This window comes from Panulirus ornatus, chromosome 17 (assembly GCF_036320965.1).
Source record: "Panulirus ornatus isolate Po-2019 chromosome 17, ASM3632096v1, whole genome shotgun sequence".
NCBI classification, from domain to species: domain Eukaryota; kingdom Metazoa; phylum Arthropoda; class Malacostraca; order Decapoda; family Palinuridae; genus Panulirus; species Panulirus ornatus.
The window spans coordinates 23,953,581-23,968,777 of record NC_092240.1 but is presented as its reverse complement, the minus strand read 5'-3'; the positions used below and the strand labels follow the sequence as shown (position 1 = coordinate 23,968,777).

The window sequence follows — 15,197 nt, the reverse complement described above, 5'->3', positions numbered from 1 at the left end:
ATTTTGAAGGTTTGTTGAATGTGTTTGATGATAGAGTGGCAGATATAGGGCGTTTTGGTCGAGGTGGTGTGCAAAGTGCGAGGGTTAGGGAAAATGAGTTGGTAAACAGAGAAGAGGTAGTAAAAGCTTTGCGGGAGATGAAAGCCGGCAAGGCAGCAGGTTTGGATGGTATTGCAGTGGAATTTATTAAAAAAGGGGGTGACTGTATTGTTGACTGGTTGGTAAGGTTATTTAATGTATGTATGACTCATGGTGAGGTGCCTGAGGATTGGCGGAATGCGTGCATAGTGCCATTGTACAAAGGCAAAGGGGATAAGAGTGAGTGCTCAAATTACAGAGGTATAAGTTTGTTGAGTATTCCTGGTAAATTATATGGGAGGGTATTGATTGAGAGGGTGAAGGCATGTACAGAGCATCAGATTGGGGAAGAGCAGTGTGGTTTCAGAAGTGGTAGAGGATGTGTGGATCAGGTGTTTGCTTTGAAGAATGTATGTGAGAAATACTTAGAAAAGCAAATGGATTTGTATGTAGCATTTATGGATCTGGAGAAGGCATATGATAGAGTTGATAGAGATGCTCTGTGGAAGGTATTAAGAATATATGGTGTAGGAGGAAAGTTGTTAGAAGCAGTGAAAAGTTTTTATCGAGGATGTAAGGCATGTGTACATGTAGGAAGAGAGGAAAGTGATTGGTTCTCAGTGAATGTAGGTTTGCGGCAGGGGTGTGTGATGTCTCCATGGTTGTTTAATTTGTTTATGGATGGGGTTGTTAGGGAGGTGAATGCAAGAGTTTTGGAAAGAGGGGCAAGTATGAAGTCTGTTGTGAATGAGAGAGCTTGGGAAGTGAGTCACTTGTTGTTCGCTGATGATACAGCGCTGGTGGCTGATTCATGTGAGAAACTGCAGAAGCTGGTGACTGAGTTTGGTAAAGTGTGTGAAAGAAGAAAGTTAAGAGTAAATGTGAATAAGAGTAAGGTTATTAGGTACAGTAGGGTTGAGGGTCAAGTTAATTGGGAGGTAAGTTTGAAGGGAGAAAAACTGGAGGAAGTAAAGTGTTTTAGATATCTGGGAGGGGATCTGGCAGCGGATGGTACCATGGAAGCAGAAGTGAATCATAGGGTGGGGGAGGGGGCGAAAATCCTGGGAGCCTTGAAGAATGTGTGGAAGTCGAGAACATTATCTCGGAAAGCAAAAATGGGTATGTTTGAAGGAATAGTGGTTCCAACAATGTTGTATGGTTGCGAGGCGTGGGCTATGGATAGAGTTGTGCGCAGGAGGGTGGTGGATGTGCTGGAAATGAGATGTTTGAGGACAATGTGTGGTGTGAGGTGGTTTGATCGAGTAAGTAATGTAAGGGTAAGAGAGATGTGTGGAAATAAAAAGAGCGTGGTTGAAAGAGCAGAAGAGGGTGTTTTGAAGTGGTTTGGGCACATGGAGAGAATGAGTGAGGAAAGATTGACCAAGAGGATATATGTGTTGGAGGTGGAGGGAACGAGGAGAAGTGGGAGACCAAATTGGAGGTGGAAAGATGGAGTGAAAAAGATTTTGAGTGATCGGGGCCTGGACATGCAGGAGGGTGAAAGGCGGGCAAGGAATAGAGTGAATTGGATCGATGTGGTATACCGGGGTTGACGTGCTGTCAGTGGATTGAATCAGGGCATGTGAAGCGTCTGGGGTAAACCATGGAAAGTAGTGTGGGGCCTGGATGTGGAAAGGGAGCTGTGGTTTCGGGCATTATTGCATGACAGCTAGAGACTGAGTGTGAATGAATGGGGCCTTTGTTGTCTTTTCCCAGCGCTACCTCGCACACATAAGGGGGGAGGGGGTTGTTATTTCATGTGTGGCGAGGTGGCGATGGGAATGAATAAAGGCAGACAGTATGAATTATGGACATGTGTATATATGTATATGTCTGTGTGTGTATATATATGTATACCTTGAGATGTATAGGTATGTGTATTTGTGTGTGTAGACATGTATGTATATACATGTGTATGTGGGTGGGTTGGGCCATTCTTTCGCCTGTTTCCTTGCGCTACCTCGCTAATGCAGGAGACAGCGACAAAGCAAAATAAATAAATAATATAAACAATTTCAAACACAGGTGAGGGTGTACTGTCAAAAATATTTTGCAATGATGCAAGAATATGTAAGATGGTGAGTACAAGAGAAATAAAAAGCCACCCACATACTGTTCACAATAGATGTCCCAAAGGTAGAGGGATGGAAAGCAGATAAATATTAATGGAAGGCATGAATTTTAGAAGCACGTTGATATGGTTGTGCTCTCTAGCCAAATAATGAGTGCCATGATAATGAGAACATTCACATCACGATTCAGAAGGTTGTGATGATGATCAATGTACATATAAAAAGTGAAAGCAAATCCTGGTGTGTTGTGCGGTTACTGTTAAACATATGGAGGTAAACAAGCTTAAATGAAAATAGGAGTACTTTGCAAGCAGAACCAAAGGTCTTGAGCACGTGAATTACCAGCAGAGACTGAATTTTGAAATCTAGGAAGAAAAAGCGATAATACATGCATGGCAGCAGATTGAAGGCATGAAGTGGAAAAGATTATAAATCAAAAAGGCATCTCATTAAAGAAGATTCAGAATGATCAAGTTTCAAAAACCCTCAGAGCATACTTCAAGGAAATTGGAAAAAAATTTGAGTTGTTTCCCATAGAAACTTGGAAGGTTATTTCATGCAATACCATGTGGAAATATAGAGCAAAAATGGGCATATTTGAAAGTACAGCAGTTCCAATGACATTGTGCTGCTGTAAAGCATGGGCTATAGATAAAAATGTGTGAAGGAGGGAAGATTAATAGGAAATTAAATGTTTGAGGACGATATGTGGTTTGAGGTGGTATGCTTTGCAAGTGCTAAAAGAGTAAGAGAGAAAGATGAGTTAATAGGAAGAGTATGGTTGAGAGAGCTAAGATAGGTTGCTGAAATGGTTTGGATGTATGGAGAGAATGAGTGAGGATAGGTTGACAAAGAGGATAAATGTCTCATAAGTGGAAGGGACATGAAGAAAGATCAAATTGGAGATGGAAGGATGGAGCAAAAAAAATTTGAATTTTTGGGGCGAATTGGAGCAACGTGGTATAGAGAGAGCAACACACTATCAATGGACTGAATCAGGGCATACAATGCACTAGGGGGAAACCACAGATAGGTCTGCGAGGCCTGGTTGTGGATAAAGGGTTGAGGTTTGGCAATACCTTGATAATACAGAAACAGCAAGCATGAAAGGAAAAAAGGATGAATAAAAACAATGCAGGAAGTATCCTTATTCACAAAAAGGCTGGACTTTTGGTTCAAGTCATTCCCTCTTGAGCCTCAAATGGACAATTATTTCAGAGGCATCAAAGTGGAAAGAAACTGCAATCTGTCAGGCAAGACATTCAGTGAGCACTCTGTACTAACTCCACCATTTTGGTAAAACTTCATTATAAGTACTTGTAAGAAGGTCCACTCTTCTTGTTTCATTTACTCTTACCTTATGCCATGCTTCACTCAGTCTCTCTTGGTGTCTATGAACACAGGTCTTTATTCCCAGCTCACTCACTTTCACCACACCCTGCCTACTCATATCATTTCTACTCTACCTAACATAAATAGGTAGGTATCAAATAAGATGAAAGAAGCTTTACATCATGAAAAGAAGTGAGAAATTACTGAAGTCAGAAGTAAAACAAAATTCTTACATGTGAAGGTGAATCCTGACGAGAGCTGCGTCGAGGAGGCCTGGTTGGATCAGACACTTCTTGATCTTTATGCAAGCCCAGATTCTGACGCTTTCCCTCAAGCTCACGCCAAAAAGCTGTCTTGTCTGGCTGCTGCTGTTGAGGCTGCACATACTGTGATTGTGGTTGTTGTGCTTGCTGCTGCTGCCACTGCTGCTGTGGCTGTTGCTGCTGCTGCCACTGCTGCTGTGGTTGTTGCTGCTGCTGCCATTGCTGCTGTGGCTGTTGCTGCTGCTGCCATTGCTGCTGTGGATGTTGTTGCTGCTGCTGCTGCTGCTGCTGGAGAAACTGAGCAAACTGTTGTTGTTGATCTGGTGGAAGAAACTGATACTGTTGTGGCTGAGTATATTGAGACTGTTGTTGTTGGTGATGCTGTTGCTGAGGTGGAGGCCAATGGAAGGACTTAGTTTCAGAGCTGACCGTGTCTGCTGGACGAGAGTATCCCCTGGAGCCTAGAGAAGTGCGGGGTGGAGTTCTTTGGCGTTCTTCTGGTACTGGGGTACTGGAGAGGTCCTGAGTTGACTGTGAGCGTGGAGCTGAGGTAACATAATCACGGTCTTGGTAAACACCCACAGATTGAGATGGACGCTCAGTCCATGCCCCAACACTGACGCTTGGCTGCTCTCCCCACCTGTAGTGAAAGATACCAATAACACAACTATTTAAAAAAAATCTGTAAGCAACAATAACTGAAAAAATATCATTTATGTGGAGTTAATGATGAGATCACAAATGACAACATCCATAAAGAGACATAAACCATCAATTAATTTCTTTTCCATAAGGAAAGGGATCGCTAAACCCTCTATACAAAACAGGATTCTTTTTTTCAATTTTCTTCATAGAATAATCTCCAAAGAAAACAAAAAATGCCAAGCATAAACAAAGTACTTATGATCATTCCCTCTACCAGTATTATCCAAAATCAACAAAAGCACTGACACAGTGAGACAGCCCAACTCCAGATTTTGTGTTAAACTTAATACAGATTATACATGGTGCTATATCTATTTTCAATTTAAGTTTTATCTCTCATCCCATCTCTACATTCAGTGAATCCGAATAATACTGAAAGTTCTCTTACTAACCTCCTTGGCTGTGTATTGATGGGTCGGCCAGAGTCACTGGAAGAAAGTTGGCCCATGCCAGTGGTGATGTCCTGTACGCTCTGACTCAGACGAGGCAAAGAGTTGGTATGTATCTGTAAAATGGCATTTGTTGAAAAGAATGTACTATGAAGAAAAATTTGTTATATGAACTGTGATGTACACAGCAATAAATAGAAATTGCATGCTTTTACAGGATATCAAATGATGATAGCATATGTTTTATGCATATCATAAATAACCATTTAGCCATTATTAGCAATTGCATCATTCCATAATATTCCCTTAAAGAAAGGCACTGATACCCAACCAAATTTCCCATTAGTATTTTACAATATCTAAAACTTATCAAAATAAAAAAAAATCCACCATAGGTGATATGAAAATCTTACTTGTAAAAAATCTAAGCTCTGTTAACATCAAAATTTCAAAAGGATGGATACACACATTCATACAGGGTGTAAGATGAACATGGACAATAGACAAGAATGAGAACACGTTTAAAAGACTAGATGTGTTGGAAATATAATGTCTAAGGACAAAATGTGTAAGGTCGTTTGACAGAGTAAGTAATAAAAAAGTAAGAGAGAGGAGTGGCAATAAGAAGAGTGTATTTGAGAGAGTTGAAGAGGGTGAGTAGAAATGGTTTGGGCATATGGACTGAATGAGTGAGGATTGGTTGACAAAGAGGATATATGTGTCAAAAGTGGCAGGAGAACAAACTGGAGATGTGTAATCAGGGAAGGTGAAAGGCATGCATGGGATAGAGTGAACTGGAGTGATGTGGTTTGCTGGGAGTGACAAGCTGTCAATGGACTGACCCGGGCCATATGAAACAGCAGGGAGCAACCATGGAATGGTCTCTGGGGCCTGGTTGCGCACGGGGGATGTTTCAGTGCATTACATGTGACAGCTAAAGAATGAATGTAACTGAATAAGGCCTTTTGTTTGTCTATTCTTAGTACTACCTCACTAATGTGGGACAGTGAACAAAAATATGAAAAAAACTAAAACATGAAGTAATCTGGGGGAAACAAAGGTAAAGTCTGTGGTGCTTGGTTGTTGATAGAGGTCTCTTGTTTTGGTGCATTATACATGACAGAGAGTGGATGTCAGCAAATGATGCTATTTTTTTGTTTGTTCCTGGTGCTATCTCAGAAAATGGTGAACATATATGAAAGAATGAAATATCAAACACAGCACTGTGTCATGCCTCTGGAGTGCAAATCTGACAGTGTATTAGATTATCTTATGAAAGTTAAACTGCAAATAAATCTAAATATAAAATTACCTGAGAATCATCTGTTTCACTTGGACCATCTATAAACTGTATATTAATGACTCGCTCTACTGGACCCTTTCTTTCTACAGCAGGATTGTGTGCCTCAACCAGTTCTGGAGCCCCATTAGCACTAGAGGGTGACTGGGACATTATATCTCGCAAAACCTGCAATGACAGGTTTAAAGGAATTAATCAAAATATAATAAGCATGATAAGAATATAGAATTAAATAAAAATAAGACAAAGAACTGTGTTATATGTAGAATAATAACATCATGGTTCCCACCCTCATCTGAATTCCCAGTTAATGTTTGATTCCACCACTTATGGACGTCACAATCATTTTCTCATCATAACTGGAAAAAGTATCACATGCCTTAGTCATCAATAATATATATCATTATCAAAGGTACATATTATGCAAGCTCCTACTCTCCTAAATAAAATGCCAACTAATAAGAATTTATTTAGTTTTAAAACAGAAAAATTATTAAGTCCTCCTTTAGATGAAAAAAAACCCCACAAGTATTATAAAATAAGAGTAAATGAATTTATCCCTGGTGACAGGGGAGAAAAGATACTGCCCACGTAACTCCTGTGTGTCGCAGAACTGTAAATTCTCTCATCTAATTGTATTACTTTCCAATGAAAGAACTGTGGAAAGAGCTAAATGAGAATATTTTCCCCTCAAAGGTTCAGTAAGCTGTTATGGATGCTACTTTGCTCAAATGGTTAAATGGGAAAAGCAAATAAGTATGAAAGAAAATTATTTCTTCAATTATGTAACATTCCATGTAAATAAATACATAAAAATACAATAGAAATATGTATGGTAGTATGCTTAGCATACACAGCATAATGCATAAGCACTAACATTCACCCAACTTAATATCCAAAACACATTTCCTTGTACCGTTATATATAGTTCCACAGACTCTCTTTCACCAGAAGTACCATTCCAGAAACTTTCTAATAACATTCCCAAACCAATCTGTTCCCTTTCCTTTCAACATAGTTTCACTAAGAGATAGAACCCCTAGGCTCCTTTCATCAAGCAATGAACCTAATCTCTCCTTTCTCCTTGTGGTTGCAATGTCTCTACACATATTCAGGCATTCCAGCATGAGCCATCGAGGAGAAATGATTCCTAGGTTCTTCTGTTCTTTCTGCAAACTGATATCACGAGAGGAGAGAGTTTTCAGCTACCCCCGTCTCATCTGCTATCTGAATACATGCACTGTATTAATGAACTTATATGCCTAAAATCTGAATATAGTCAAAATCATTCTTAAATACAACTCACATGTAAATAGGTTTGTTGAATGTGTTTGATGATAGAGTGGCAGATATAGGGTGTTTTGGTCGAGGTGGTGTACAAAGTGAGAGGGGTAGGGAAAATGATTTGGTAAACAGAGAAGAGGTAGTGAAAGCTTTGCGGAAGATGAAAGCCGGCAAGGCAGCAGGTTTGGATGGTATTGCAGTGGAATTTATTAAAAAAGGGGGTGACTGTATTGTTGACTGGTTGGTAAGGTTATTTAATGTATGTATGACTCATGGTGAGGTGCCTGAGGATTGGCGGAATGCGTGCATAGTGCCATTGTACAAAGGCAAAGGGGATAAGAGTGAGTGCTCAAATTACAGAGGTATAAGTTTGTTGAGTATTCCTGGTAAATTATATGGGGGGGTATTGATTGAGAGGGTGAAGGCATGTACAGAGCATCAGATTGGGGAAGAGCAGTGTGGTTTCAGAAGTGGTAGAGGATGTGTGGATCAGGTGTTTGCTTTGAAGAATGTATGTGAGAAATACTTAGAAAAGCAAATGGATTTGTATGTAACATTTATGGATCTGGAGAAGGCATATGATAGAGTTGATAGAGATGCTCTGTGGAAGGTATTAAGAATATATGGTGTGGGAGGAAAGTTGTTAGAAGCAGTGAAAAGTTTTTATCGAGGATGTAAGGCATGTGTACGTGTAGGAAGAGAGGAAAGTGATTGGTTCTCAGTGAATGTAGGTTTGCGGCAGGGGTGTGTGATGTCTCCATGGTTGTTTAATTTGTTTATGGATGGGGTTGTTAGGGAGGTAAATGCAAGAGTTTTGGAAAGAGGGGCAAGTATGAAGTCTGTTGGGGATGAGAGAGCTTGGGAAGTGAGTCACTTGTTCGCTGATGATACAGCGCTGGTGGCTGATTCATGTGAGAAACTGCAGAAGCTGGTGACTGAGTTTGGTAAAGTGTGTGGAAGAAGAAAGTTAAGAGTAAATGTGAATAAGAGCAAGGTTATTAGGTACAGTAGGGTTGAGGGTCAAGTCAATTGGGAGGTGAGTTTGAATGGAGAAAAACTGGAGGAAGTGAAGTGTTTTAGATATCTGGGAGTGGATCTGGCAGCGGATGGAACCATGGAAGCGGAAGTGGATCATAGGGTGGGGGAGGGGGCGAAAATTCTGGGGGCCTTGAAGAATGTGTGGAAGTCGAGAACATTATCTCGGAAAGCAAAAATGGGTATGTTTGAAGGAATAGTGGTTCCAACAATGTTGTATGGTTGCGAGGCGTGGGCTATGGATAGAGTTGTGCGCAGGAGGATGGATGTGCTGGAAATGAGATGTTTGAGGACAATGTGTGGTGTGAGGTGGTTTGATCGAGTGAGTAACATAAGGGTAAGAGAGATGTGTGGGAATAAAATGAGCGTGGTTGAGAGAGCAGAAGAGGGTGTTTTGAAGTGGTTTGGGCACATGGAGAGAATGAGTGAGGAAAGATTGACCAAGAGGATATATGTGTCGGAGGTGGAGGGAATGAGAAGAGGGAGACCAAATTGGAGGTGGAAAGATGGAGTGAAAAAGATTTTGTGTGATCGGGGCCTGAACATGCAGGAGGGTGAAAGGAGGGCAAGGAATAGAGTGAATTGGAGCGATGTGGTATACCGGGGTTGACGTGCTGTCAGTGGATTGAATCAAGGCATGTGAAGCGTCTGGGGTAAACCATGGAAAGCTGTGTAGGTATGTATATTTGTGTGTGTGGACGTATGTATATACATGTGTATGGGGGGGGGTTGGGCCATTTCTTTCGTCTGTTTCCTTGCGCTACCTCGCAAACGCGGGAGACAGCGACAAAGTATAATAAATAAATAAATAAATAACATGTAAATATGTTTGTTATCCCTTTCAGGTATACTAGTAATGGCAGAATCATCTGCATGCAGCATAAGTAAAATGTAATGAAATGTACTTTACAGTAAAGGTTTATGGTATAGCTATATTTTCTATACAGGGGCTATCTTCCTTTGAATGTGGAAAGTGACACAAAATAAACGTAAATACAAATTTCTTTAAGGAAAGTATTGATGTAATGTTCCTGGAAGCTTATTATCATATGAACAAAACAAACTGTAAAATCAAAATACTTTTTTTAAATACATCTATCTATATACTGTGTATACACAGGTGTTTGGCCTCTGTGATGTGTGGGGAATGCCTGGGAGGTATTCTTTCTCCCATGTCCCTAGGGTTAATATACATAAATCTCCTTGTCATATGTAACACTTGACAACACTAAACTCATGCAGCTCAATCTTCATAACTTTAGATTTTCCTGTGGTGAGCACAATGCACTGGCCCTGCCTTTTGGCAAAATGGTAGAAGCAGGAGACAGTAGCAGAAGGCAGGAACACACAGGTAGAGGCATTAGGTAGAAACATGAGGTAATAGTAATTGGTAGGAGCATTAGACAGTAGTAGTAATTAGGAACATTAAGTAGAAGCATCTACAAACACTGCACTAAACTTGCCCTTTGCCCATGCCTGTTAAGGATGAGGCACTAAAGGCTAAGAAGCAACAATGGAGTTCTTTAGTTATGGAGACTTTGTTGCTTTGGCCACCCCTTTGAGGGAGTTCCAGTCGGAAGGGAAATACCACATACCTCATTTTCACTACACCTTTCATAAACCTACATTCACTTAACCCTTGACAAATGCTTCTTCAGTTTAACCTTGACAAATGTATCTATGCTACGCCTGTGAAAAACCTAATTTTACTTTACCTACAACATACACATATAGTACATCCTTATTTCATTCTTGACAGATATCTTCACTTTCTTTGCACCAACCACATGTATTTTCAGTGCTTGGTGAGTCATTATGATATGTACATGTTTTGTCTGTGTTGTATTTATTGGGGGAAAGGGGGCCAGTTAGTATAGGTTATTGAAGGGTAAAGCTGTAGTACTTTTTACTTTGCTTGAAGGTTGGTTGTTAGTTACGAAGGGGTTTGGGTAGGAGGAAAAAAGAAGTGTGTGTTAAGGAGGAGGAGTTGAGATACTACTGGAAGTATTATTGCAATGTCCAAGTGTTGAATGTGTGCAGTTGTTATGCAGCTGGCATTTGTTCTATATGCTCTCTTGCACATATTGCAGCTTTATGATATTTGTCTTTAAACAGGTCTGGAATAACCAGGCAGGTGAGCCATACTTTAAGGTGGAAAATATGACTATTTGTAAAGGATATTATGATTCTTTTTCTGATCTGAAACTGGTTTCAGTAACTGTTCCGAGAGCATATGAGTTGTTTAAAGCCAGTTGATGCTAGTAGTGTGGAAAGTGAAAATAGAGTGCATCTTATTTGATATCTAGAATGGTTGGAGTTTTAAGTGGGAATGATTGACGCATTAAAGTTACAGGAAGTTTTGGCTGAATCAAAGTCTGTCAGGGGTTGAGAGGGTGATGATGGATGTCTGTGGGGATACAGACATTCTATTTTGATTTCTGTAAGGTTACAGATGTTCTACTTCATGTGATGAAGTGATGAATGCCTGTTGTTATCTGAGTCATGTAAGGGTGCTGTGGTGTGACTGTAAGGTCATGCAGGAAGAGAATGAAGAAAGTTCAAGAAAGAACTGCTCACTTTGGGAATCCACTGTAGAGGAGGATTCTAAATGTGAAGCCATTGAGAAGCACTTATCCTTCTAAGCCAGCTATGAAGAGGACTATCTTTTTACCTCACATTTTAGGAAGGCACTGTTAAGTATTTTTTGTGTGAGGATGTGTGATGGGACAGTGTTGAATGCTCTGTTGATATCTATTGTCACTAGAACTGTGCAGGAGAGGGTCTGTGGTTCGCTGAAACTATATATGCTGCGTTGTGTCAGGTTTGTGTGCAGTGAGGTAGAGTACCTGGATCAAAAACCATGCTGTTTATTCTGTTGTGGATCAGTTTTTCAAACTGTCTGTATACTGATGATGTAGTGATACTGGGAAATAGCAGGTTGAGGAGTTGGGTGCTTTGGAGGGTTTCAGGTTGGGATACATTGGTGAAAAGTTTCTATGAGATTTTGTTGTGTAACCTTTCCTAATCCAATTCAATTCTTATTTTTCTTATGTTGGCTGAGACAACATGGGCAACTGAGGCCCTAATCAAGATCCACCCCTTGGAGTGGATGAACAGCTGGGTTAGCTGTGGACCGACTACCGCGGCCAAGATTTGAGTCTGGGGCTCCATTCCTTCCACATTCATCCATTCCTGCAATTACTCCTACAGCAGCAGTACTACTTCCTTTGCTCTTGCCCCCACACTAACCCTTGACACATTCCTAAAGCATTCTTCCCTTTCAACTTTGCTTCGCTCAGAGATAGAGCATTCAATAAGCATGGAACATAAAACTATGGAAATAATGAACAATGAATGGGATACGGTATGAACGTTAAACTCTGCAATGGTATGAGTGATAATATTGGCCACAGCCAATGAGAGGTGCGTGCTGGGGTACATCGTACCCGGGCCCGGGGATCCAAAAGGGAGCCTGAGAATTTCTTGGATCTTAGAAAATGTTTACGTATAATGAAGACTAGCATTCACATCTTGTGTGAGCATTACATAGATAAATGTTCTTAAAGCAAATGTGAAGTAGACACTATTGAACTTTAATATGTAAACAACAGAAATTGTGAAAATTTCCTTTAGCACAAGTGAAGTAGACTCGTTTCACCTTGCAACTTACAACTTCGAGTCACCTTCGATCACCCCAAAATAAGTTAGTCCTAGTCTATAGGAATTAGGCTTGGATAAAGATGAAAGGCAGCAGGGGGAGCAAAAAGGCGGCAAGTATGCACAGAAACGCATCATAAAAATGATCTTTTATCTAGAAACGCATCATAAAAATGATCTTTTATCTATCTATATTTATCATAAAGGGAGTATCGGAACATAAGCTTATGCCTAAAATGCTGAAAATCAAGAGGGCGCTCCATTCCACACCTTCATCTTTCATAACCTTTTTGGCCTTACAGCTCCTGGCATAAAACCATAGTCGATAAAACAGTATGACTAATGGAGGAGAAGGGAATGTTAGTAGTAATGTTGATGTAACTACATCTGTACGAACCCCAACACTCTGCAGCTGCGGGGGATTGGAGGCTAGAGGCGCCACACGACTGTGTAGCACATGCTGGTTCTGCAGAAGCTGCTGCTGCCACTTGAAGAAGTCTTGCTGCAGCTTCATGAACTCTTCTGCCAGCCGCGCGTCGTGGGGCATCATGCCTCCTCCACCTCCCATGCTCTGCATGCCAAACATCCCAGGCATTCCAGCCATTCCGGGCATTCCAGGCATGCCACTTTCACTTCCGCTGTCGTTACTACCAGTCCCTGGAGAGAGAAAAAAGTAATTAAAAAGGTATATTTCAAGAAAGACTACTGCTGTTCTATACTAATTAATTCCTATCTCGACGAACTCTATACATGTCATAAACAATGTTTCGTGGGCCCAAAACGATAGCAAACAATACAAACACTAATGTTTTGTCTAAACCGTTTCCCCAGTACCAGCACCATCATTACTGGCAACTAGACATGCGACACTTTAAACATCCCTTCTGTGACTGCGGTGATGCTGTTAGGAAAATTTCTCCTCTACATATTCTTGAAACCATAAATTTCAGATAACGGTTGACAAAAAAAGTGAAACTGCCTTAACCTCCTTTATAAACATAGTGTTATACAATCATATTAATGCCTCGATTACTCTTTCGTTGCAGTGTGTTGTTTTAAAAGTAATCAATCCTGGTTTTTAAACCTGTAAATTTGTAAAATATGATCTAAACTATCTAGAGACCGTTATTTCCTGAAACTGTCAAAAATCAAAACAAGGAATCTACATTATTCTTTTCTTGGAAATACCACATTCTAACATGAAAAGTCTCTTTATCATTGTACACGATACGGCAGGCACAAGCAAAGTCATGTGCTACTCATATATATAGCCATCTCGATTGAATGGAAAAGTGAAGAGTAAAATTCAGAGCAGAGAATTTACCTAGATTTGCACAAAAATATATCATTCAGTATGCAAGTATTTTAGTACAACTGATGCTTCCAGCTCCTGTATTGTTAAAAGTACTCAAAAACCTTATAAAATAACAAGTAATTAAATGTCAATCTAAGGTCTTTCAAGATGTATGTGGTTAAGCAGTATTTACACAGTTTTTACTTGTTGCGACGTGACCCAATATCATTGATATGGACATTGTTCATGTTCATGTATCCTGACTTTAACACGAAACAACACATGATTTTGCCGGATATGTTGAACAATCACATCATCACAATTCACCATAATGCATAGTTCAGACTACTGTTATATCCTTTTCAAGTCTTCGTAGAAAAAGGCTGGCAGCGGTTAAATGAACCAACTATGCCATATAAATCAAGAAAACAATAGCTGGGAAATGTCCTTGCTGGGAAAGTGAGGTGCAAACGAACGGTCCCGCGAGTCCGGCCTTCACCCTCCTACCTGTTATACTGTGGTTCACCTCCCCCTCACCACACACCTCTACCCGAGGCCATCACACCTTACAAACTCCCGTATACCACTCAGCTTCCCCAAGTATGTACCACTTTTAGCTCCCCCTGCAGATCAATCCACAATCACTTCGATCCAGATAGGATAATGAGGGAAAAAATTATTGTTCTGAGGAACAACGGTACACAGACGCAAATTACACATCAAAATTCACTGACTCAACACGTTAAGAATTTCTGATAAATAGCAACTAATTTGCTACACTTGCTTTACGTCAAATCACAGGAGCTAACGATAGCAGAGATTATAGAATAGCAAAATCTAAGCTAATGTAAAGCTTACGGCAACAACAGATGCAGCTTGACCTGTTATATGACAACCAGTCCCTCGGCTCGGTCGATTCCGTGAGACATAACGGTCCACCAAGTCGTGACACTACATCCCCGCTGCCCCAGCCACCCTTTCCACTCCACTCAAATTTATTTAAAGCTCAGTTAAATGATGCTCCTTACTTGGCTCCCAACTGGGCCCCGTATTTAGCAAGGCGCCTACAGGCATGGCCAAATAAAATTCAAGGTCTTCACGAGTAGACTAAATTTGTGTCATAATGTACCAAGGAAAACATCTTTTGATGGACATTATTTACGCTGTTAGAGAATAATGAATACTCCAGATCACAGTAAATAATTTCAGCTGGAGTAATTAACATGGATCATCCATGACAATATAAAGATGTTTCCGCTGAGTGGCCGGGTGGAAGGAGTTATTCTCGATGAATGGCGTATTAGAGGCCGGGATGTGGTATCTGGACTTCACGACGACTGAGTTTCGTAAATCTGAGTTAAGGATGATAGTTATGATGCCAGGCGGCATATCTCTAGGTGTTTAACTACGTTGGATTACTTATACACACACACACACACACACACACACACACACACACACACATATATATATATATATATATATATATATATATATATATATATATATATATATATATATATATATATATATTCTACCCTTTAGGACGTTTTGAATATATCAACTTTCACCCAGTAAACTTTATGTTTAGTTATGCTATACAGGCTGACGGGTGCACACACAGTATGCTGATATATTTTTAAAAGGAAATACATCTCATGTCTTTCTGACATGGTGAAAATTCTTGACCTTCCAAGAATTTTATTTTCGACGATCGTACTAAGGACACATCGTCCTTTCAATAGAATCAGCTAAAAATCTATGAATCAACTACCCAGTAAACTTTAT

General features: G+C 40.2%; 1 protein-coding gene across 6 annotated transcripts in view; it reads right to left on the bottom strand.

The window, feature by feature from the left end:
- The window catches only part of LOC139754635 (uncharacterized), a 529,511-nt gene that overhangs the window by 6,320 nt on the left and 507,994 nt on the right, over positions 1-15,197 (bottom strand). For all 6 annotated transcript variants that reach the window (XM_071672137.1, XM_071672139.1, XM_071672135.1 and 3 more), the window contains 4 exons: positions 12,513-12,772; positions 6,152-6,307; positions 4,843-4,955; positions 3,716-4,385 (listed from right to left, as the gene is read on the bottom strand). In XM_071672137.1, coding sequence (XP_071528238.1) covers positions 3,716-4,385; positions 4,843-4,955; positions 6,152-6,307; positions 12,513-12,772 — 1,199 coding nt within the window. The remainder of the gene's footprint in view (positions 1-3,715; positions 4,386-4,842; positions 4,956-6,151; positions 6,308-12,512; positions 12,773-15,197) is intronic.